General features: G+C 46.1%; 1 protein-coding gene across 1 annotated transcript; it reads left to right on the forward strand.

Annotated features, from left to right (window-relative positions):
• Positions 1–32: 32 nt before the first annotated feature.
• ST6GALNAC1 (ST6 N-acetylgalactosaminide alpha-2,6-sialyltransferase 1) lies at positions 33–20,741 on the forward strand. The gene is made up of 12 exons (XM_090121918.1): positions 33–1,088; positions 2,172–2,298; positions 8,226–8,314; positions 9,027–9,275; positions 13,016–13,634; positions 16,243–16,411; positions 16,608–16,779; positions 16,987–17,125; positions 17,671–17,774; positions 18,307–18,396; positions 19,647–19,746; positions 20,120–20,741. The coding sequence occupies exons 5-12, from the start codon at positions 13,047–13,049 to the stop codon at positions 20,288–20,290; spliced, it is 1,533 nt and encodes a 510-aa protein (XP_089978044.1). The 5' UTR covers positions 33–1,088; positions 2,172–2,298; positions 8,226–8,314; positions 9,027–9,275; positions 13,016–13,046; the 3' UTR covers positions 20,291–20,741.
• The last annotated feature ends 2,601 nt before the right edge of the window (positions 20,742–23,342 follow it).

A 23,342-nucleotide genomic window follows, 5' to 3' on the forward strand; every position in this document is an offset into this window, starting at 1 on the left:
CAGGAGTTGCTGGGGGGAGTGTGACTGTTTCCACATAAAGCCAAACTGAAGAGTTTTCACTGTGGAAACGGATGAAACAGCCGTTGTCCTGGGGAATCCTAAGCAGCCTCAACACATCACCAAAACTGGCAGCACTAACTGGGCCAAACATAGCGGAGGAGTTGCGTGCCTTCTCTGTGTGGTCATATGTGGACTCACTGCAGCACATCTGGCTGTGAAGCTGTGATGCCTCACCCGGGGTGAGGTATGGTGACTGTTCATCTTCTCTGGAGTCATTTTTTCCACCTCAGCAGTGGTGAAGAGATTGCAGTCTTGGTGCAGAGAACAGTTGGTGAGAGGTAGTGCTAACAGAGCTGCCTGGAGGTGGAAAGTTTTTGATTCTTTGGGGAGTTCTTTTACCAGTCTCCTGAAATGTCTGAGCTTTTCTTACCCAAGGTTAATATAAATGCAGCCTTAGTTCACTTATAATTGTCATAAAGTTTATGTAGTGCAATTTCTATAGATAGGTGGCAGCTGGTGGGAGGGGAATGCAAGTACTGTTTATCCGCTGGATGGTGCTGTTGTTTTGTGCAAACAGCAGAGGTCCTGAATAGAATCACAGAATCACAGAATGGCCAGGGTTGGAAGGGACCTCAAGGATCACGAATCTCCAACCCCCTGCCACATGCAGGGCCACAAACCTCCTCATTTAATACCAGACCAGGCTGCCCAGGGCCCCATCCAATCTGGCCTTGAACACCTTCAGGGATGGACAGGGCATCCACAGCCTCTCTGGGCAGCTGTTCCAGCACCTCACCACTCTCTCTGTAAAGAATTTCCCCCTGACGTCCAACCTAAATCTCCTCTCCCTCAACTTGAAACCATTTCCCCTCGTCCTCCTGTTATCTACCCTTTCCAAGAGTTGATTCCCCTCCCCTCTGTAGGCTTCCTTTAGGTACTGAAAGGCTGCAGTGAGGTCACCCCGCAGCCTTCTTTTCTCCAGGCTGAACAAGCCCAGCTCCCTCAGCCTGTCTTCATATGGGAGGTGCTCCAGTCCCCTGACCATCTTCATGGCCCTAGCCCTTCGATAGCTCCAACTCCAACCTCAGGTACTGTTTTTCTTCCGCAAGAATTAGCAAGAAAGATATGCACAATCTTTTCCTCCTTAGCAAATTTCTGATGAATCCTGTATGTTGTGATCTGCTTTTTATCTGGCATTCCTGGGACTTGCTGAACTTAATTGCTAAATATAGGAAAAGTCATATTTTCACTGGTTTCCACCCAGCCTGTTTCAAGTCTGAGTAATTCATCCTCACTGGGACCAAATTATTATTACTGTTATTACTTTTAATGTAAATCTTTCCTCAGTCATTCAGTTCCCAAGAGTTCAGCTTTGTTTCATCTGCAGGATGAGTATTTGTTGGCTCAGTCAAGTGCACTAAGTTAGCTGAGAGTCACTGGAATAAAAGTTTGTTGTCAAGAGGACTACTTGTGTCTGAAGGAAGAAGAGTTCTGTTTCAAGGAGCACTGCATGAAAATTGTAGGTTAGGTGTTGCCAGTTATTCCTCTTGTGTAGGCTGGGCTTCCTTGACCTGCAGCAAAGGATTCCTGCGTCATATCCACTGTCCTTGTGGTAGGTTAGAACCACATGGCATTAATGAAGAAGCAAAATAGTAGGGAATATGAATCCCAGTCACCCTGAAGCAGGGGAAGTGGCATTCTGAACGCTTGTTTCTAGGAGGAGATTGTATGTTTCTGCTATATTCAGGCTGCCTTAGTCCTTCTTCCCTCTTATGTGTAACCATGCCAGTTTCAACAACCCTACCATTGCATTGTTAAATTAACAGTGCTGTGAGTGGGATAATGAGACAGTTCCCTAAAATGTCCTGAAGAAATTGCACACTGCCCCATACAACCCTGTTGTCTTCTATAATTTGTCAGCATAGTGGAGGTGGAGAAATTGCTGTGTGGTTTTACACCTAATTCACACAACTGTAGGATCCCTCATGCTGCCTCTGAAGTCTTCAGGAGACTTTGGTTGCAAGCATTCTCCCCTATATCTGATCTTACAGATATAGGAGAGCAAAATGAGGGCAGGAAGTCTGATGTCGATGTAATGGGAATATAATTTCAACAGAGATAAATTTCTGTGTGATACAAAGACATAAAAAAAAAATAACCCTGCACTATAGATTTGTGTACCTCGAGGAAAAGCCTTCTGGGAAGCAGCCAACACAGCAATATTCTGCCTGGGATGTGATGCAGCTGCGTGATGTGAAGATCCTACAGATGGCAGTGCCAGCCACGCTTCCCCTCCAGGTGGGTTCCTGTAGGGCAGTGAGAACATCACCAGGTCTTCTCTGGCTGCAGACATTCTTTTTGTCAGCTCCTCTCCTGGATTTATGTGGCAAATAGTTTCTTAACAAAGGGTGATTTGTCATCCTTGTTTGCTGATGGATATCCTGTACCCAGGAATGATCTTGCGTTGTGCTTGATAGTTTGATAATTTTTATACTGAGAAGCCCATGAAGATGGTGTTGATGTCTCTGTTCACCTTTGTACAACCAGAGATGAGGCAGAACCCCTCTTGCTAATTGTATCAAAATGAGGTGGGCTTTAGCTTGCCCTTTATAGCTATAACCACCCCCACACCGTCCCCAGCTGAGAACAAGGGACTGTTCCCATGTCTGTGAAGACATGCTCATGCAGACACTTGGGTTCAGGATCTGGGATGGTAATGGGTGGCTCTGTCATCTCCGGGTAGGGGTTCTTCAGCATGTGGTTGATAGCCAAGCTGCTGTACAAGACCTTCTCTAAACAAGTGGGTCCCAAGGCAGACTGCTCTGCATTAGTTCATGGTTACTTCTAGAGAAAGGTTTGGCTGGAATCCTGATGGCACGTTTCAGTGCACTTAGGAAGGAACGGGCTAAGAATGGTACGTTGTTTGCCACTTCTCTCTTCTCCTTTATGCATCGATTCCACTTGCCAATTGCAATGTTGAAACAAAGTTCCATTATCTGGATTCTGCTCTGACTCAAGGAAACTTTGTACAATTGGTGCCTGTAGGTTTGCAGGCATGAGTGCAATTTGGATTGGCCTTCAGTAATGTTAGTGACTGCCAAGCCTGCCTCGATGTTGGCCCCTTTGGGTGCAGTCAGGCAGGCAGAGCAGCTGCGTGTGACTGGGTGTACCTATCTCTGAATCCTTGACAAAGGTCAGGCATCCTTAAGACACTATTCTGTGTTGACTTTCCTATCCATGAGTACAGCGTTCAATGGGCAACAATGAACAACCAAAGGATATGACTTCACAGAAAAATTTTATTGCAGTTGATCTAATGTTCCTAGGCAATAAATTATTTTGGGGGATAACAGAAACCAACGTCTAGCCACATGACGTGACAGGAAGCATTTTTATCTTCTGAATAGGTTAGATAGCAAACCATGTGTAAGCCCACAAATGAAGATCTGCCTATTTATCTTTAAAGGGCTATTAGAGCAGAAGACAATGTGTATTTTTCTAATTCTGAAATCAAATGACATTTTAGAGAGGACCTGAACTTCCATCCAGGAAGGAGTATCGTTATTTTAATGTATTCATGGGGCACTTCGGCATATCTGAGTGATTTAAATAGGTTGACTTGATGGACATCAGTGAAATATTTTGGTGGCAGCAAAGCAAAAAGCCCATTTGAGACTGGAGAGCTGCTGGAGCATTGTGGCTTCAGCCATCAGCATTCTGAGGATGTTGTGGTGGAGCCACCAGTGTCTAGATGAAGCTAAAACCAAAAAGATATCCATGTAGCTCTGGGCAAAAGCAGGACTTGTGGTGTCATCCTGGTTCCATTCTCATGTGGTTAACTTCCTTTGACCATTCTGTCTCCTTTCTGTTTATTTCAGACATGTCTGAAAAAGTGTGTGATGCTGGAACGTGGCTGATAGCGTTGTTCCAGCAAAGACCACGTTTCAGAATCAGCTGAAGGAAAGACAATAACTTAATTTACAAGTGCTTTCAGACAAATTACAGACAGTAAATGTTATAAACCTAACTGCTTGTTCTGTACCACTGAATGCTCAGACTGCTCTGCCATAAAGTTTCACAGAATAGCACACACAGTTAAATTACCAGAAGAGTTATTGTCTCAAGTCCTTATTTTCACTGAGTCATGGAATCATTTGGGTTGGAAAACACCACTGAGATAATTAATTCTGTCTGCTTTGATAAGAGTCTCCTCCTGTTGTTCTATGCGTTGTCTCAACAAATATTAATTTATTTGAAGTAAATTGGGCTGACATTTCCTTACAGTTGTAAGATAAAGGTGTAAATATGAATTCAAATATTGACGGAATGTTGACTGGAACAAGATGGGCATCATAAAAACTGGTCAGTGGAATGCTATCCTGGTTTTAACTGGGGAGAATTCGTTTTCATACTGGTGGCTGTTATCAGCTGTTTGCTCACCCCCCCTTACCCCAATGGGAAAGGAGAGCAAACTGGAAAAAAGTAAAACTCATGGGTTGAGATAAAGTCAGTTTAATTGGACAGGAAAGGAAAGGAAATTAATAATGTTAATGATGGAATAATATACAAAACAAGTGATGCACAATGCAGTTGTTCCCCAACCAAAGACGGTCAATCACTGAGCAGCTCCCTGCCATGCTTTGCACTGGAGTTGTACCTATCTTTATGAAATGCAGCTCATGGGAGGAGATGTATAATGCCATTACATATTATTAGAAACAGACTAGCTGATCCCTTTTGGCTCTGACATTCTGCAAACCTTCCTAGAGATCTAATGCTTGCAAGACAAACCCCAGTTGAAAAGATGCTAAGTAGCTCCCAGGGGACTGGGAGAGACTGGTATGCCATTCCCAAATGCAAGAATCTCACATTTCCACTACAATAGCACGGTGTGCTGCTCTCCTTCTCATCAATGTCTTTGCCTGTGGTTTTCACAGCATATTTAGAGGTGGTGTGCAAATGGGGTGGCAAAGAGTCACCTTCTGTTCCTGGCTGGCAAAAGTTAATAGGAGTGAGGTGAAGAAAGGTAGCACAGGGCCTTCTAGGTTTCTAGATAACACAGAAGAACTGCTGAATAGATGGCAGTAGATAAAAGATAAGTATGCAGTTTCCAGCAGTAAAACCATCTCACCTTTCACAAGGCTCCATGGCTTTGTTATTCTTGCAGCTAAAAATCACTTTTCTGATGCATCTACAGGGACAGAAAGGAAGGCACTGTGAGGCTGCAGTTTTCCAGCTGTAAGGCAGGGACACCATGATGTACAAGAAGCAGGCTTACAGGGTACTTTATTCTGTAAGCACTTTTCACACCAGGGGATGCCAAATGGCACAGATGTCCTTCTAGTTCTAAAGAGGGGTGGCTTCTGATGCTGAATTAGTGGGAAGAATAAAGATCTTTACAAAGAAGTTTTTCACATTTGGCTTGAAATGTGGTAGACCAGCACAACTGTGATTTGGTGCAGGTCCTTATTTTCGCAGGCATATGTGAAAGGCTAAGAGGTGTGCCTGCATGTCTTGCTAGGGGTGTAGAGAAGGATTTGTGGTCCTTATGTTTCTCTCTCCAGAGTGGCAGAGAATCCAGGAATGTTCCCAATCCTAGCAGCTGATAGGCAATTCTTCTACTGAAGGGCTGATTTTCAGGTGAGAAGCCAACTGACCACGAGTTCAGTACATCAGCTGCTCACCTGTCTGCAGTACTGCCCTGCTGCTGAGTAAACAGCTCTCTCAGAGGTTCCACAGAAGGAACAGAATATTCTCCAACTTTCTATCAGTAGGTTTTAAAGGAGAAGTAAAAAAAAAAACAAACCCACAAGCCACAAAACCCACAAATCAGCTCTTGAAGTGATGTCAGTTTTGTCTCTCTGCCTGTCAGCTCTGTGTTGATATGCTAGGCTTCCTGCTGGGATGGGACAGACAAAAGGCTGTTTAGGGAGGCATTTGGGTAAAGGAGCACTGATTGCCTCCAGCCTGTGTAACTCCAACTGAGTGTGTAGCCACTGTTACTGGGAGCATATTTTTTCTCTTTATTTGTTGACTTTTTTTCTTTAAGTTCTTTCAAATGAGGCGGCCCATCAATCTTTTCAGCTTGGTGTTTCTGAGAAAGGAAAAAGGAATGCAGGGACCAGTGCTATTTCTGTTTTGCAGCTTAAGCAGGACAGGGTCCATGGCAAACAGCTGAAGAGGCAGAAAGGAGTGATGGAAAATTTAATCTGTTTCATTTAAGAGGTTAACACCTCTAGCTGTGGCCACAAGGACCTCAAAGAACCTGAGCAGGTGCTGTGATAACAGGAAGAACCAAAGTCCCAGAGATTAGTGGCTGTAATATAGGCAAATTCAGAGCTCTTTCAGCCTACCTCCAAGCAAGTGATTGCTCCAAGCAAGGACTCTACGTCGTGTGGGAGAGCTGCCTGTGTTCACATTGCTGGCTGGAAGTAGGGGAAATATTCCAGGTTGGACCCGTAACATCTGCTGTCATAATGTAGATTTCACTCCTTACCAAGTCATTAGCTGGGTAAGGCTGGATACCACACAGGCAAAACAGCACTGAAAACCACAATGGTTTACACATTCTTTGTGCAGTTCTGCTGCTCTTGCAGCACATCTTGGCATGCCCTCTTCCTTAGCGCAGACACGGGGAAGTGGAAAACACACAGAGCCCAGGCAAATAAACAAGGTTTGATACACAGTCCTCAGGAAAATTTGCACACAGATAAATTATTGGTGTGGCTCAGACTTGAGCTAACAGCCTCAGCAAACGGATCAGATTGTGATCAAGTTTATTCAAAAAAATAAACAGAATCTGCCTTTTGTCTGCCCAAGATGTAACTAAAGATATAGTTAAGTGGATCTGGAGTTAAACAAAATGTTAAAAAAGTATTAGGAAAAAGCCACCTTCACTTGGCCCCAGGTAGATTTCACTAAAAAAAGACTTATTTTCAGTGCTAAAGAACAGAATAATTTCTAGTGTAGGCATTGTGCTAGGCCAGGAGCTAGGAGTCCCTGCACAATGAGAGAAGCAGCATCTCTTGGGATTGCCAGTAGGGCTGCCAGAGAAGCACACAAACCTCTAATCTGGGAAAGGAAGCTGGCATCTGCCCTGTGGCCCTTGAGAAGTTGCCAGCGCCTGTGTCAGGTTGCAGTCTTGCCAATTATCTCCCTGGCAGTGGAGGTGAATGAAAAACAAGTTTTTATGGGCTGGGAGCCCAGTAAGTCCCAGCAATCGGGCTTCTTACAGAGCTTTGTAAGAGAGCAGCTTTGTTCTTGGTCTGTGTTTTCACTGGATCATCCCTCACCTTGGCTGAGAGCGTACAGCCACATTTCCTAACCTGACCTTGTGTTTGAGCTCACCATGCTGGCTGAGCTCTGGCAGGCTGATTTCAGCAGTGAGGGTGAAAAGAGGATGAAATACTATTCCAAGGAAGTGAAACCCGTTAGGATTTGGGATTTTTGTTTATTTGTTTTTAATTCCCTTGCACAAATACAGGAAAGTGAAAAGCTGGATGTTTTGCATAGTGACCCTGCTTTCAGCTCCTATACCTGCCAGAGATTTGAATATTCCCCAAAGCACAGCCTTTGCTGACACAGAGTGCTACAGACACATTCTCCACAATTGTCAGCACAGCTCCTCAAGAGCAAAGAAAGCTGTCTTTTTTTGGTTGTAGGAATCTTGCTATCCCTCGTGATTCTTGGGTTTGCAGTAATGTTACATGGAGGAAGTCGAAGGAAAATGCTTACTGCCTCCAGAATTTCCCTTTGGGATTCTGTTAACAATAAATGCCTTGTAGTCACACACAAGCAGCTTCTCCCAAGCAGTATGCCCAAAGGGCTGGAAAGACAAAGGCTAAAACGAAGCCATTGCTATATGTGCTGCATATCAGTGCTTCAGGACCAATAGCTGCCCCTGTAAGACAATATTGTTTTGGAGATGCAAGCACAGAATTGCTGCTTGCATGTTGCACTCCTGGACCTGTTACCTGGCTCTCCAAAATTGCTTAGAGCTCCTGAGTGCTGCATGACAATACAATGGCCAAACCCCTTCTAAATGCCTGTCACTATTCAATGGATCTCCTCTGATCCTAGGCTCACTTTGGGAAGATTGAAATGTTTTGCTGTAGGTGGAGGAGCAGAGCCTGGGCTAACAACCTCCCCATGTTTCAAATCTGTTGTTGTTTCATTTTTTCTCTCCTCTGTCCTCTGATAACTGGTGTTTTTTCACTTTAATCCAGAGAGATGAATTTGTTAGGAAGAAATGCAGTTACTGCTGATGTAGCTACAGGGACTCCCTGCAGATGCTAGGATGCACAATTGGGACAAGGTAGGCATGAAACCTTTTATTGGCTTTCCTGTAACTTAGAGCAAATGTCAGCACTGTGTGTGTTTAGGAACAGTGTGAATGTTAGCTTCTAATATTTGTGATGTTGGCAACAAAAACTTATTCCCAGTTTTGTTTTTGATAAGAACTGCACAAAACCAGCTTCTCTACTAAAAGCCATTCCTACTTGAGTTATGAGGGTTAATATTTAACTGTGAGTTAAAATAGCTGTTTGCTGTAGTATGTAAAACTGCATTTCAGGTGCAGGGGATCATCTCTGTTTGTCTTTCCCGTTGCTAGTGCAGACACATGTTCTGGACTGCCAAGTCAGTCTCTGGGCAAAGTGCAGATTTTCATGAGGAGGCTCAAATATGAGTCAGGGAAAGTGGGACAGGGCAAGACATTGTCAGGTGCTACAGATCAACGAGGAACAACATCTCCTAGATCTGATATGCTTATAGCTCCACTCAAGCGTGGTGTGTACCCTCAAGGTTGTCGCAGGGATTCATTTACCCTCGGAATGTTTTGTGTGCACATGGCATCAGTGGAGCTTTGTTTGAACTGACATTAGTGATGTTCTACTGGTCCTATTGAGGAACAGTAGTGTAGAAAGCAGTTGTCTCTCTGTACATGATGACATGATTCAAACATAAGAAACACAAAGAAATGGTAGTGTGGGTTCACCAAAGTGATGTATATCTTTTACATTCTGCAGCTGTTCATGGACCCAAGTTCATCCACGCCCTGTATCAGTGTTGAACTAGCATCACTGGCATTTTCTGTCCACTCAGCGATCATTGTGAAGGGATGGGGCAAGAGTTCTGCCCCAAAAAGTGAGGGACTGGTCCTGGCCACGGCAGTGGAGGAAACTTGACAGAGCTCAAAAAGAACGGCTGGAGAGTGCAAACTATAGCCATCTATCTGTGTGACAGCTCAGAGCCAAAGGGACATGTTCCTGAGCCAGGTGAGCCTGTGTAACAAGTTTGTTGGCCATAACAGAGTGAGATTGGAGTGAAGTTGACATGTTTTTCAGAAGTGAAAAAGTGAGACTGAATTCTATTAGTCTGAAAGTTGGCTTGGCCTGTTGGACAGGGAGGGGACTGGCTGGCTGCGACTTGCAGATATCTGACTTTAAGCACTAACTCCTCTGCATTGTGGTGGATTTGCAAGGAGTCCAGCTCTGATCTGCAGCAAAGCACTCGCAAGGTAAAATGGATGTGTATGTCATATCAGCTTTTGTGGGCAGAGATTGCTTTTGGATTGGAGCTACAGTCACTGCAAGAAGAAGAAACCAAAGATTTGTTTGTGCTTATGCTTTGAATCTTTCCTGATCCCTTGGGCAGGTGGTGGTCTGAAACCTATTTTCTTTTTCTAATGTGTGACAACCCTACCTGTGCCAGAGGAGTTGGAACTAGATGACCTTCAAGGTCTGTTACAACCCAAGTCATTCCATGTTTCTTTGACTGCAAATATGGCTGCTCTTGTAATTCACACCAATGCTCCCAGTGATGCCTCCACCAGATTAGAGGTAAAGGATTTCCTTCTTCTTGCATCAGACTAACTTCATAGAGGGAAATAGAGGAAATCTTTCCTGTCTGCAGTTAAAAGTGTTTTTTTCCCCAGTTTGGGTAGCAGTAAGTTTTAAATAATAGAAGTGGTGCAAAACTGCTATCTTGTCTGAGAAATTGGACCTGTGTGTGAAGACTCAGGGAACCTTAGGAGAGAGGGTGTGAACATTCTTGCAGGGAAATCCAGAGAGAAGACCAGCCCACTAGTTCAGTACACCTGGAAATAGCTGCATAGGGCACACCTCTGGGCAGCAGCAGCAGAGCTCCATCTCTCTCAGGCCTCTCACTATGGGGTTTTTAATCAGAAGGCTTCCTAAAGATCCCAGAATATTCCGTTGGCTCCTTGTTTTAACAGTCTTCTCCCTCATCATTACTAGTTTTAGCTCCTTGTTTGGCATGGATAAAAGCATTTTCAGGTAAGAGCCCTGCTTCCTTGCAGTACGTGCTTGTGGATAGAGTGCTTCTGCTTGCTTTCTGTCCCTCTCTCTTTTAATCTTGAAAGTTGCACTTTGGATCTGAGTTTGATGACCAATTTAGAAAACCGTGTTGTATACAATCAGAGCACAGTGCTGGAAGGTCACAGCCAAACTTTTCTCTGCTATATCACCAGCTCCCAGTACTTCCCTGCATAGTTGTATTAGGAAAGCAGCTTTTACTTGATGAACTCCGTGTTTCCATAGTTTGGCACTACATATTTGCTTTTTCCTTGCAGCTCCCATAAAAACCTCACCCAGTTCTAGTCTAGACTGCATTGCTAGACATTGAGTTTGGTGTGATACCTTTACATTTATAGTGACTTCAGCACTTGATTCCTAAAGTAATACAAACTTGCAGTGTACTGGCACCCTGATGTCACACTGACATGATAAAGATGTAAGTTATCTTATTTTTTCCATGCCTGGCTCTTCTTTAAACCATTTTGTCCTACAAAGATACTGGAAACACGCTGCTGAAACTTTATGTAGAACACACCCAGGCATGTGCAGTATGTGATTGTCTCTGTTTCTATTTTTGTGCCTTTGTATGCAATGTGAAATACAGAAAGCAGCATTGTCATGGGTTTATTTGCTCCAGGGCTCAGGAAATTGAAGAAGAAAGTGACAGTAAATATTATTGTGCTTCCTCAGTTGTTTGCCAGCTCTACTCCAGAGGCTGGTGTTTGATGAACTGGGTTGAACCTGTTGTCTGGTTTTAAAGAGTTGCTCAGGGGATCAAGGTCCTGTGCAGGTACAAGTGCCTGGCCACGTGCCTCTGACTGCAAGAAGTAAGGTTTTGGATGCAAAGAGCCCTCCCTTTTGCATTTTGGTCTCAATGTTACCAAATGTCTTTTTATCTAGAATATAAGTGAAATCTTTCTGTTTATTGGAGTATGCAGTGACGCATTTAAATGTGCAGGGCTATGACAGAAAGCAACTGCTGCATCCTTGATTGAAGCTGGTTAAATGAGAGGAAGTAGAGGAAGAGCTGATAGGCTCCTCTTTTTACTTGAAATGGTGTTGTAAATGTCCAAGTATCCATTTTATATCAACTGATTTTTAAAAGCCATCCTAGGCTAATAATTTCCTAATCACTTCACAGTGTATTGTTCTGCAGCCTCAGCAGTAATCAAAGTGCTGTCTCCAACCTCTTATCTGCAGAGGTATTTTTTTCCCATTTATCACCTTGGGAGCACTTCTCAGCATCATGCAATAAACAAGTTATTTGAACGATTGTATCACCCAAAGGGTAAAGTGTGAGATCAGTCAACAACGTCAGTTTGTTATGGAAACTTTTGTTGTATGTAAAAGCTTAGCTGCAGAATGTTTCAGCTTGCTTTTTCCTGTTCCACCCTACAACTGTGTGTACAGGGAAGGTTTAGATTCTATGTCAGAGGTACATTTTTCATAGAGTTGTGAGGTGCTAGAACAGGCTGCCCAGAGAGGCTGTGGATGCCCCATCCCTGGAGGTGCTCAAGAGCAGCTGGATGATTTTTGAGGTCCCTTCCAACACAAACCACTCTAGGATTCTATGTATATAAGAAAGATTTTATACATATAAGCTTTAGAATGTATTTAATAGCTTTGAAGTGTCTGTTGTAAGGTGTTTATAGCTGGTGAGTGGTGTGTGATGCCATTGCAGAAGCTCAGGGGAAAAGGAGAGGAAATAGTGCCTTGTGGCTCCAGATGTGCAGGTCTGGATTCAGTCCTTGGTTCTGACCCAAACTCAAGAGGTGGAACTGGGGGTTGTACAGTCTTTTTCTGCATTATTCTATATCTGAGTTCACAGCATCACTCTGTTCTCTCTGCAAGACAGTTAGCTTCCCCAGGCAGGATCTGCACTGGAGCTGTGTCTGACTTGTGGCATGCTTTCTTTGGGAGATATCTTAAGTGAATCTGAAGATAGAACTGCCTTTCTCAAATCCCTTGGGATTTGATCCTGGAATATTACCAGTTTGCATTATATCTGAATGGTCTCTCTGAGGCAAACCAGTTTGGTGATGAACTGGTGTTTTGGGGACCAAATTATAAGAGCATATGGTCACAGTTGGTCTTTTTATGACTGTAATTTCTAATGTCATAGATGGAGATGGTGTAAAAGAAGTGATGCATGCTTATGGAGCAAATTTCACTCCTTAGCAGACTTCCTTTTCTGAACTCTGTAAGATCTCCATACTTTTAACACAGAAGCTCCTGTCTCTGCTGATAAATAAGGTGGAATGCCAGGTGTCTGTCTTTGTGTTGTAGCTCATGTCCTGAAGTCAGTACCTCTGAAACAGAGTCCTGCAGTGCTCTATGTACACTCCTGGGGGTTGTCGTGCCCTGGGCAGGGCAAAGCTATTCTGTGCTGGTTTGTAGTTAGTGCCAATGTAAAGCATATTTCATGAGTTAAGTCCCAAAGAAGAATATGGAAATTTGAATAAAACTTTGGTGGCAAATACCTAAATGAAATTGAATTCAGACAGCATCCTTCTAATAAAGGTGTTTTAGTTCCCTGTAGAAACTCAGTTGCAGATACCAGTGCAGGTCATCTGAGTGTAATGGTTGTGTGCAGAAGTGATCTGAAGTACAGTCAAGAGCACAAGAAGTGTGCTAGAAGCTGCTCAGTGTTAAGTGGAAAGTGTTTGTGATGTGTCTTCTTTTCCTTTGATTGCATTCAGGCAACTCAAGATTTACCAAAGCATCTCACATATGCTACAAGTGGACACCCAAGATCAGCAAGGCTCAAACTATTCTGCTAATGGGAGAATTTTAAAGGTTGGTTTGGAGAGAAATGCTACGTGGCTCGAACTGAATACTGCTGTGAGTACACCAAGTTGGGAAGGAAAGGAAGAGCAGAAGAAAACAATGAGACCAGTTGCCGGGGTGGAAGAAGCCAGGGAGAAGGTGACTGTGAAACCATTCCCTGAGGTGGTGGGAATCAAGAATACAACAGCGTCAACAGCCTCTGTAGTGGAGAGAACAAAGGAGAAAACAGTAGAGAGACCAGTTACAGGGGTAGAGGAAGCCAATGGAAAGAGAACAGTTCCCAGGATGAAGGGAGACAAAGAGGAGGCGACTGTGAAGCCATCCTTTGGGATGAAGGTAGTTCATGCAAACAGCACATCCAAAGACAAACCAAAGGCAGAAGAGCCTCCTGCATCAGTGAAAACCACAAGGTCTGTGACTCAGGCTGCCACAGTGACAGAAAAGAAGAAACTGAGGGCTGCTGACTTCAAGACTGAGCCTCAGTGGGATTTTGATGATGAGTACATACTGGATAGCTCATCTCCAGCATCGGTAGGTGTGATGGCCTTGTGTGTATGTCCCTGTTGACCTTTGTCTGCTTTCTACTGGGCATCTTTGCCCTTCAGAGTGGAGGCTGATCTCCAAACTGGTAGATCAACCCACTCATATATGCAGGTGCTGCTGAGGCCCAGAGCAGGAGAGCTGTATGGCTCAGCTTGCCTGGCCAGTCCTCCACCATGCTCCAGGATGGGAAGTTGTTGTAACTGCACCCCTTTTCATGGGTTCCTTTCTTTAAAAGTCAGCCATAACAATCTTCCTATAACTCAGGAGCATCAGGAGCTGGGGAGAATATCTCTGCTGCTAAATGTCCTACAAGGTGATTCCAGTCTTGAGTGCTTTGCTCTATTGCATAGGAGACTTAGGCACATAAAGCAGCTTCTGTGTGGCACAGTGCCCTAAGGTAAGTGCCATTACACTTAGTCTTGTAATGTCTGCGACAGACGTTCAGAGCCTAGCCCTAAATCATGGTCCTCATACAGGTGTAACATCTCCATTGTGGTGAAGACTCAGCTTTTACAGTTCCCAGATTTGCCTTGATCTTTGTATTATGCAACCAGGCTAAAGTAATCAGGGCTGTGGGGAAGGAACAGGAGTATAGATCTGTGTAATCTGTTTTCCCAAGCAGATATGTATTAATGCAAGTCAAAAGCTTTGACAGCAGTGGGGAACTTGTCATGCTTGTGCTGTGCTGTAAGGAGTGACACTGGCAGTGGGAGTGAGGAGGATCTCGATGCACAGAAGTGAGAGCTTTCTTAGTTGTTTGAGTTAAAGTCAGAGTAAAGTGAAAGAAAAGTTCATCCTGGGATGAACTTTACTGTTTTGATGTTTTCTTTCTGAGTTCTTTCTCCTTTGTGGTTTTTGCCCCTTTTGGCAGTGCAAGCCATTCTTTTGCTGACAGGTTGTGCTCTTCAGCGTGGCATCGAGCCACATGAGAGGAGAAGATTCGTGATTCTATTAAACAGAAAATTTGGCTGTTAAACCCTTGAGCTCATTTACTGGCCCAGCCTTACTGGGACACAGCAGAAGGGCCTGGCTCACGATCAAGTGTGTGGAGCAGGATGTGCATCCTTGTTCCTGGACTTGAGGCACTCGAAATACAAATGGAAGTGGGCAAAATATGTGGCTGATTGTGCATGTGCCATATGAGACAATCCCTCATCCTGCCCTGTGCTACTGCACTACACATAGTGGGGTTAGGTCAGCTGGATCCTGCTTGGTGATTCCCAGATGCTTCTGTCTTCTGCAGCTCCCTAGAGAAGACATGCAGCTATCTCGGAGTGCAGAGCAGGAGCTGGCAGAGAGATGAGGGACAACAGCTTTCAGCAGGAAGCCAAGAGTGTTCTTCATTCTAACTGGGGCTCGGAGCATCTGGGCGTGCAGAACAGCTGAGACAGTGGGAAAAACCCTTCCACAATAGTGGAACACGGAGGAAGTACATGCAGAAGGGTTCTTGATGAAGATATGGATCTAGACATCATGCACTGAATCTTGCTTCCAAATGTCATCTCTATTTCTGCAAAGAGAGGGAGTAACTAGAAGTGCTTCCAACTTCCTTCATTTCCTGCACAGTCAGACTTTCCCCTAATTCCTCTTATATTGATCCAGACTAGCTGTGGAGGCTTGAGAAGCACCAGGCCTCAAACAGTACAAAGTACAGCTTAAACAGGCAGGAAACATCCCTGTCTCTGGACATGTAACATGCTAAAAATGTAAAAAATGCATGAAATGACACCAACATCAAACTCTGTACACTATTCTTATCATTGCAGTGCTGTCATGACAAGCAGAATGTCACTCTCACCTGCAGCAGGGAGCCCAGCTCAGCTGTGAGCATGCTGCAAGGCTTTGGCAAAGCAGTCTGACCACTTCTAGGGGTTTGAGGTGGGCACATAGATCCACTTAGTCTTTTCTTTTGTATTTTGGTAGATACTGTAGTAACTGTTTGGGGAAGATGTCTAAGACAGTAAAGCCTAAATTGACTCAGTGGAAAATTCACCACAGTTGGAGCTCTCTGCTCTCCATCTGCACACACAGCCTAATGCTTGCCAGCTGCAATGAGACCATTCTTGTTACATAGGATCAGCTGACTTGGATTCCCTTATCAGCTGCGAGTTGCTCTGCTATTCCTTTAGGAGATGGAATAAGCTGTTTGTGTGCTTTTTCTTTGCTTTTAAGGGAATCCAGAATGGTAATCTGACCCCACGTGTATCACTGTGTGTGTGCATGTTGTATCTGAGATCAAAGTCTTGTGAGCTTGTGCCTTATCCGGTACATTTAGGTTACATGTGATAAAGGTATCAACTGGCAACAGGTAGTGAAGCCTGAGGCCATTAAAACCTGTGAGCAGTACAGGCCTGTTTTTCTGAAGAGGAAAGTCTCAGAGACTTGGAGTAATCCTGCCTTACTTGTAAGTAATTTTGCATCATCTAATTGTTCATCTGTTATTGTGCCTCATTTTCGTGGTAATGGGGACACTGAGAGGAGTGGATGATCCACTGGAGTTTCTCTGATCCTTTACACAACACCTGTGCATAGGCACTCAGACAGGTTTATCAGCTCCCTGCTTATCAGCCCTTATTGTTTCTTCTTGTTTTTCAAGACCTGCTCTGAATCAGTGAGGGCCAAGGCTGCCAAGTCTGGCTGGCTGAGAGATCTTTTCCTGCCAAACATCACACTCTTCATAGACAAGAGTTACTTCAATGTCAGCGAGTGGGACCGCCTGGAGCATTTTGCACCTCCCTACGGCTTCATGGAGCTGAATTACTCACGTGAGTCTTCCAGGGTTGTCAGAATGAGACCATGAAAACTTCCCACAGGAACCGCATGCTGGGTTTCTGGTGTTTTGCAGGACCTCCTTGACAAACACATCAAGCTAGGTGGATCTTGTGGAGGAAATTGTGGTGGTTTCCCTGTGTCTATTCTCAAGGTTCTTGATGCTAATGCTCCACCATGTTTGCTTTGCAGTGGTAGAAGAAGTCATGTCACGGCTGCCCCTAAATCCCCACCAGCAGCTGCTCCTGGCCAACAGTAGCAGTAATGTGTCAACATGCATCAGCTGTGCTGTTGTGGGGAATGGAGGGATACTGAATAACTCTGGAATGGGCAAGGAGATTGACTCCCATGACTACGTGTTCCGGTAAGACAATCTGATGGTTCTTGGGAGATACACAGCTAGCCTGCTCTGGCTAGAGGGAAATTGTGCTGACTGCCAGCTGCCCAAATGATTGGTGGCAGAAAGAGATGAAAAAACACAAAGGTTTTTCTCTTTTTCCAGTTATAAATAGGGGTGCCAGCACTTCCCATGGTTATCTGCTAACCGTTTCTGTTTGATTTCCTTGGACAGGGTGAGCGGGGCTGTAATCAAAGGTTACGAAAAGGATGTGGGAACAAAAACCTCCTTCTATGGATTCACAGCATACTCCCTTGTGTCCTCTCTCCAGAACTTGGGGCGCAAAGGGTTCAAGAAGATCCCACAGGGGAAGGTAAGTCAGGTCTATGCTTGTACAGCTTTGACTGGATTCTGTTAACCTGTGACCTTCATTTCTGATCTTTTCATGTGTGATGGGCAAAGGGGCTGAGCTAACACTTCAGCATTACTCTTAGTGAGGGATCCTTGGCTTGGGAGTGAATATTCACGGTGCAAATTGTGTTAGTCCTACCCTAAGCCCTTTAGAATACAACAGAATAGTTCACTTGGAACTGCCTGGCCACATCAGGGCCAGCCAAAGTGAAATCATATTATTAGGGGCATTCTCCAAATGCCTCCTGAACAGTGGCAGGTGCAAGTCATCAGCCATCTTGCTGGGAAGCCTGATCCAGTGTTTGACCACCCTCACAAACCTTTGGCATGTTGAAGTAGCTATGGATCAGATGTTCTCTCCATTCTGTCACTGTGGGATGGTTAAAAGCTACAGAGCACCAGTGTGTGCTTGAGAAGCTCAGTCAGCTTAGATGTCTGCTTGCTTCTTGGTGTTAAAGAACATGTCTCTCTTGTGTTGGTCATTAATGCTCACTTTTTCTTTCTTAGCATATCAGATACATTCACTTCCTGGAGGGAGCTAGAGACTATGAGTGGCTGAAGGCTCTTCTGCTGAACAAGGATATCAGGAAAGGATTCCTGAACCACTATGGGTAAAGCAAACTAGCCTCACCTCTACGTCCTTCAGTGTGGAGCTCTCTGCTGTACCTTCTTCTCCACAGTGCTCAGTCTGCCAAGTTGCAGACCAGGTTAAACTCTCCCTCCTTGCTGATTTATCTGAAGAAATGTCTTCTTTCCCTCCCAGCTGTGAGCACTGCTGTGACCAATACGCCTCCTTCCTAGCTATTTCAATAGTAGCTGCTTTTAGTGGTGTGTGGTCTGAGCTCAGAGAAAGCTTTGAGTTTCTCTGGGATGAATGCATGCTGCTTTGGTGTCTGTACGTGGTCCTACTCATGGATGAAGAACTGGTTTCACCACGTCTTATCTATACATATGCATGTTTTAGATATTTCCATCTCCTTTGTTGCCACTCTTGCAGCAGGCTACAGGTGGCTGCACTACAGGAGGCTTTGTCATCATCTAAGAAATGTTGCAGGATAACTGAACCAAGCGCATCAGGCTGATGCTTTCCAGCCATAGCGAAATATAGGAGTTTATCCTGAGTCTCCCTATTCCTGTCCCTAGGCAAAGGCCCCGGGAGAGATTTGATGAAGATTTCACAATGAATAAGTACCTGGTAACTCACCCTGATTTCCTCAGATACTTGAAAAACAGGTGAGCTGGGAACTGTGTGCTTTCTGACTAGCAGCATCTCTCTCTGTCTCTGTGCTCTCTCTTTCCAGCCCACTGACTTGTAACTGCAGTTGAGCCATACCAGCAGATTCAGGGTAAGCTTCACCAGTGTGCAGTCACTTAAAGTGCTCTGTGGTACTGCAGTGGGATGTCAGCTGCAGGTAGACTTACAAACTTCTCATCTGTGAGCTAGAGAAGCTGCAGCTCTCAGACAGATTGGCTTTCTGCATCCAAAAGGGGTCAAGTGGTAATGTTAAATGTGAGCAGAGCATTGCTAAGATGCCAGAATAGTTAACCAGTTCAGGACCAACCTTTCATGTTACCCATTGCTCAGCACCTTGGAGGAAGGCTCCATAACAGCCCTCCTCTCCTTAGATCATGTCTTAACTCAAGGCATTAGTTGTTCCCTCAAGCACAGTAATGAGCTCTTCTTCAGCATCCCATTTGTCTGGCCTGACTGCCCTTCTTTGCATCTCATTCTTACAAGTGTGTCCTGGATACTATTACTATTGTAACATCTGCCAATTGTGGGCCACACATGACCAGGAGATGTAGGAAGCAGAGCTCCTGTTGTGGCCAGCTCTGATTGTGTTTGCCCTTTGGTCTCCTTGAGAGCTGCATTGTGTCTTTCTGATAGATAGCAAATGCAATGCCAGATGGCTTGTACTCCCCTGCTCATTCTTCTCTCTCTTCACTGACTTGGGCTCTTTCCAAGGCCAGGAGAGCTCAAATTCTATTTTTAATGTGTGGACTCCTACCTTCCTAACAACTGCTGGCACAAAACACAGCAGCTCCTAGCAGATTTTGTGACCCTCCTTCTGCACCTTTTCTGCATCATGTTTCATTCCCGAATGTGGATGGGGAGAAGATACCAGGGGACTCTAAAGCCACTTCTGCACTGCAAGGCAAGGAACAAGGAGTGATCTGAATGTACTAGGTTCTTTAATCATGTTCCCATTTATCCCCACTGCCTCCTATCCTGTAAAGTTTGGGCTGAGCTGGGTTCAGTGCAGGTTTCAGTGCAGGTGATGGAAGCACTGTGGGCTGGCCTTGTGCTTCACTGAGCACACAGCATTACGCATACATGAGCAGTTGTGGCTTGTTTGAAATGCTCAGTGTGGCCACAAGCTGCTGCAAAGAGGGTAAGTGCCAAATGGGCCAAGGAGGACGAGCCATGCACAGCTTGAAGCAGCACGCTCAGCAGCCACGCCGCGCTTTCTTCTCTTCTGCAGGTTCTTAAAATCCAAAAATCTGCAAAAGCCCTACTGGCGGTTGTACAGACCCACAACAGGAGCCCTCCTGCTGCTGACTGCCCTGCACCTCTGTGACCGGGTAAGGGCATTATGATTCTTGCTCACAGCCCTGTCTGGAAACAAAGGATAACTGAGTATGGGTGTCCCCAGCCCTGACTTGTCACCTAGAGGGGAACAAAGTGAGCACAAGAAAAGCAGCCCCAAAATAGTTCACACAAAGGCTGTGCAGCCTGCTTTAAGACGAGAGCTGTTGTGCCTCCCAGGCAGTCAGTGCAAAAGGATGTTGGCTTTCTGGGCCTCTTCACAGCCTGGTCTATCTTGGGTGCCCTTGCAGATAAACTGGGAGGCGTCCTTGTTCTGTGCTCCCACCCCATTTGGGAGCTGTCCTGTATTTCATTTAGCTCCCTCTGTCCTTGATCTCTCTCCCTGCTGAGCCCTCTTGTCTTTCCCAGGTGAGTGCTTATGGCTACATCACAGAAGGTCACCAGAAGTACTCGGATCACTACTATGACAAGGAGTGGAAACGCCTGATCTTCTACATTAACCATGACTTCAACTTGGAGAAGCAGGTGTGGAAAAGGCTTCATGATGAGAACATAATGAAGCTCTACCAGAGATCCTGACTGTGTGGTGAGGGCCATTGCCTGGGAAATCTCAACAACACCTCACGGGGAACAGAGGAGGACCTCAGAAGCCAGGGTTAGCTCTGGACTTCCAGGCCCAGCTTCAGCTCCACGGAGATATTTCCCTCCTTTGGTATCTTTATTTTCTCACAACACTTCCTAAAACATGCATATTCTATAGACCAAGAGAACAGAAGGGAGAAGTGCCTCCAAACAAGTCCCATCTGACTTGTGGATGCTTGTAGGCTCTGGTGCTGAGAAAGAGAAATCCAGGATGAATCTGAATAGCAGATGTTCCAGTGTCCATTATCTTAATCAGGTTCTCCCTCTGCAAAGAGATGGTCTTGGGGCTGGGACTAGTTTTGTTCTAGGTGGGTTCTCTCTGTGAGCAGTGCTCTTTGTGGAGCTGGGTGTTTTGGGTAAGGAGTGGATAGAAATGGGGACATGGACAATCCTGTCTCAAGGGGATGATTTGTGTCCTGGAGATGCTGTTGTCACTCTGCTCCCTGCAGACATAAAGAAGGACTGAACTCTTAACTTCCAAACTCAATTCCCAATGTGACTTTGCTGTGACACCTCCTGGGGAGCACTGTGATGTCTGGTGCCCAGCCTGCTGACCTTGGCCTAGTTCACCATCAGCACAAGGGAAGGGGAGAGCTCTCCATAGTGCAGCAGGATGATGGATGTTGTGCCTCTTGCTGTGGGACTCCCCTGGCTGCTGACTACATGTAGCGAGTCTGGTGAAGAAGCTGGTGCTTGGCTATGCCAGGAACATGGTTCTTCCTCTCCTATCAGGAGAAATGAGAATTCTCAATATCCAGGGATGGATGCTGTCTGTCCTTGCTGCTGACTGGAGTGCCTGCCTACATTGTGCTGAGAAAACACAATAGAGTACTGGCCTTCTGAGTGGGCTTTTGCAAACAAAATAAACGGCACTGCTTTACCCAAGCTGATTTCCATTGCAGCCTTTTGAGATGTGGTCAGTATCTTATCTGTGGTCAGTCACTCCCCAGAGCCTACGGAGGGTTTTCCTGCTGCACCCACAGGCTCTGTGCCCTGCAGTGCCTGTGCGTGGCTGCTGCCCCGAGTCTAGGGGCTCTGGATGGGCAGCAGGCAGCTTTGTTCCTTGCCCATGCATTGCTGTGGGTTGCTTGGTGACCGACTCCACTGGGTATTCTTCCCTTCTGAATAGGGCTTTTCTCCTCCCAAGAAGTTGGAAGAAGTTTCTTTTAAGCTCCTCCCTTCCCCCTCTTCCTCTTTTGTCTCCCTCTTTTCTGGGAAACAGGGCAGGGCTTGAGCCCTGCTGAGCAAACAAGGAGCCCAACCTTTGGGATGGGCTGGCAGCCCCCAGCACCCATCTCCTCTGCAGCTGAGGGTCCCCGGAGTCAAGGAAAGGAAACTCCCTAGGATGATGTCCCCACCAGCAGAACCTGTTCCCCCTTGGCTCCTCTCTTAGGGTAGAGCCACACAACAGAATGTCTGCAGCCCTGAGGTTTGGTGTGCCTGGCAGGGCAAAACTGGTGATGCTGGGCTGTGCTGGAGCAGCCCCAGTCTCTCCAGAGCTGCCCTGGTGACCGAGGACGTGGTTCTGGGCCACCCCAAATGTCTGCATCCAAGCCAGCAGCGTTGTCCCTGTGCCACCAGGTGGCAGCTGCTGTCCAGGGCTGTGCTGTGGGCATCCAGGTGTGGCACAGGCTGTGTCCCAGTGGGCCGTTGTCCCCCTCGTGATGCCCACCTGCACTTGTGGGTTATGGCATGGAAGTTATTTGGAGTGCATACAGAAGCAGTTCGATGCCATCACACCCTGAAAGTGTTGTCACATCAGCCCTGCTTTTTTTGGGAGGAAGATGTTGGAGAGAGCCAGGAGCTGTAAGTACAGCCGTGTCCTTCTCACTGGGTTTCCCAGGAGTTAACAGCCCCCAGCTATTCCCTGCTGGCATGCAGGGACACCCCCCCCTGCTCACAGTGCCACATTCCTGGCAGGGCTTCCAACCCTTTGTTTGGTTTCCCTCTCTTCCCTTTCACAACCTCCCCATGTTGGTGACTTGCCCAATGGAATTGATGTTTATTTGTGTTACCCAAACAGACAGTGGGTTTGGGGCAGGTCTCGGTGAGGCTTGCACCCTTCCTCACCTCTGCCTGTGGACCTGTGCTCTCTTCTCAGGGATGTGGCAGCAGGGAAAGCCAGTTGGACAAGAAAAACTATTGGTAATAAGGGAGGGTGAACAAGATAAAGGAGCGACCTGAGGCTTTGTTCTGCACAAAGCAGAGGATGACCTCCCTTCCCTGAGTGCTTTGGGAGGGAACTGGAGCGGGGCCCTGCAGGCAAACAGCTCCTAAGATGTGGCAACCCTAAGGCATGGCCAGACCCAGCCCTGGGGCACAGATCCTGGAGAGGCCCCTGGAAACATCCCAGGGTCCCTGGGTTGTCACACCATGGGAACCGTGCAGGCAGACATGGCAAGCACCGAGTTGTGCCCTGTGATGTTGTGTCATTAAGGACACAGAGCATGGCCAGCCCCCAGGTGCCCTGCTTCAGCAGATCTAGGGGATGTTTGGCCTGCAGAGAGCCTGGCAGGATTGGTCCAGAGCAGCCAAAAGAGCGCTTGGAGTGCCATCACCTCACCCCAGAGGTGTTTTCCAGCTCTGTGCCCATCCAGGACAGATCCCAGAGCCTCACTGAATGCCTTGTGCCCTTCGGACTGTGTGCTCAGCTTATCTCAGCCCCAGCCAGCAGTCCAGGGCTGACCGACAGCTCTGCTATGCACAGGCATCTCTGTGATAAGTGGGGCTGAGTCCAGTGGGGCAGTGCAGGGGGAGCCTCATCCCATTGATGTTCCTGCTTCTGCAGGCAGCATAAGGGCACAGCTGTCCAACAGGATCCAGTTGGTTTGGCACGAAGATGAGCCACATTAGCCCAGTTTCAGTGCTGCATCCCACTCTATCCATAGTGGAGATTGATGCCCCATTTCCTTGGGCAGCTTTGGGGTGAAAAACACAAAGGTGGAGCCCATTGCTCAGACTGACCAAGCATCCTCTGTGCTGCCCCTCC

The sequence above is a fragment of the Phasianus colchicus genome, chromosome 20 (assembly GCF_987193195.1).
Source record: "Phasianus colchicus chromosome 20, bPhaCol1.hap1.1, whole genome shotgun sequence".
In the NCBI taxonomy this organism is placed as follows: Eukaryota; Metazoa; Chordata; class Aves; order Galliformes; family Phasianidae; genus Phasianus; species Phasianus colchicus.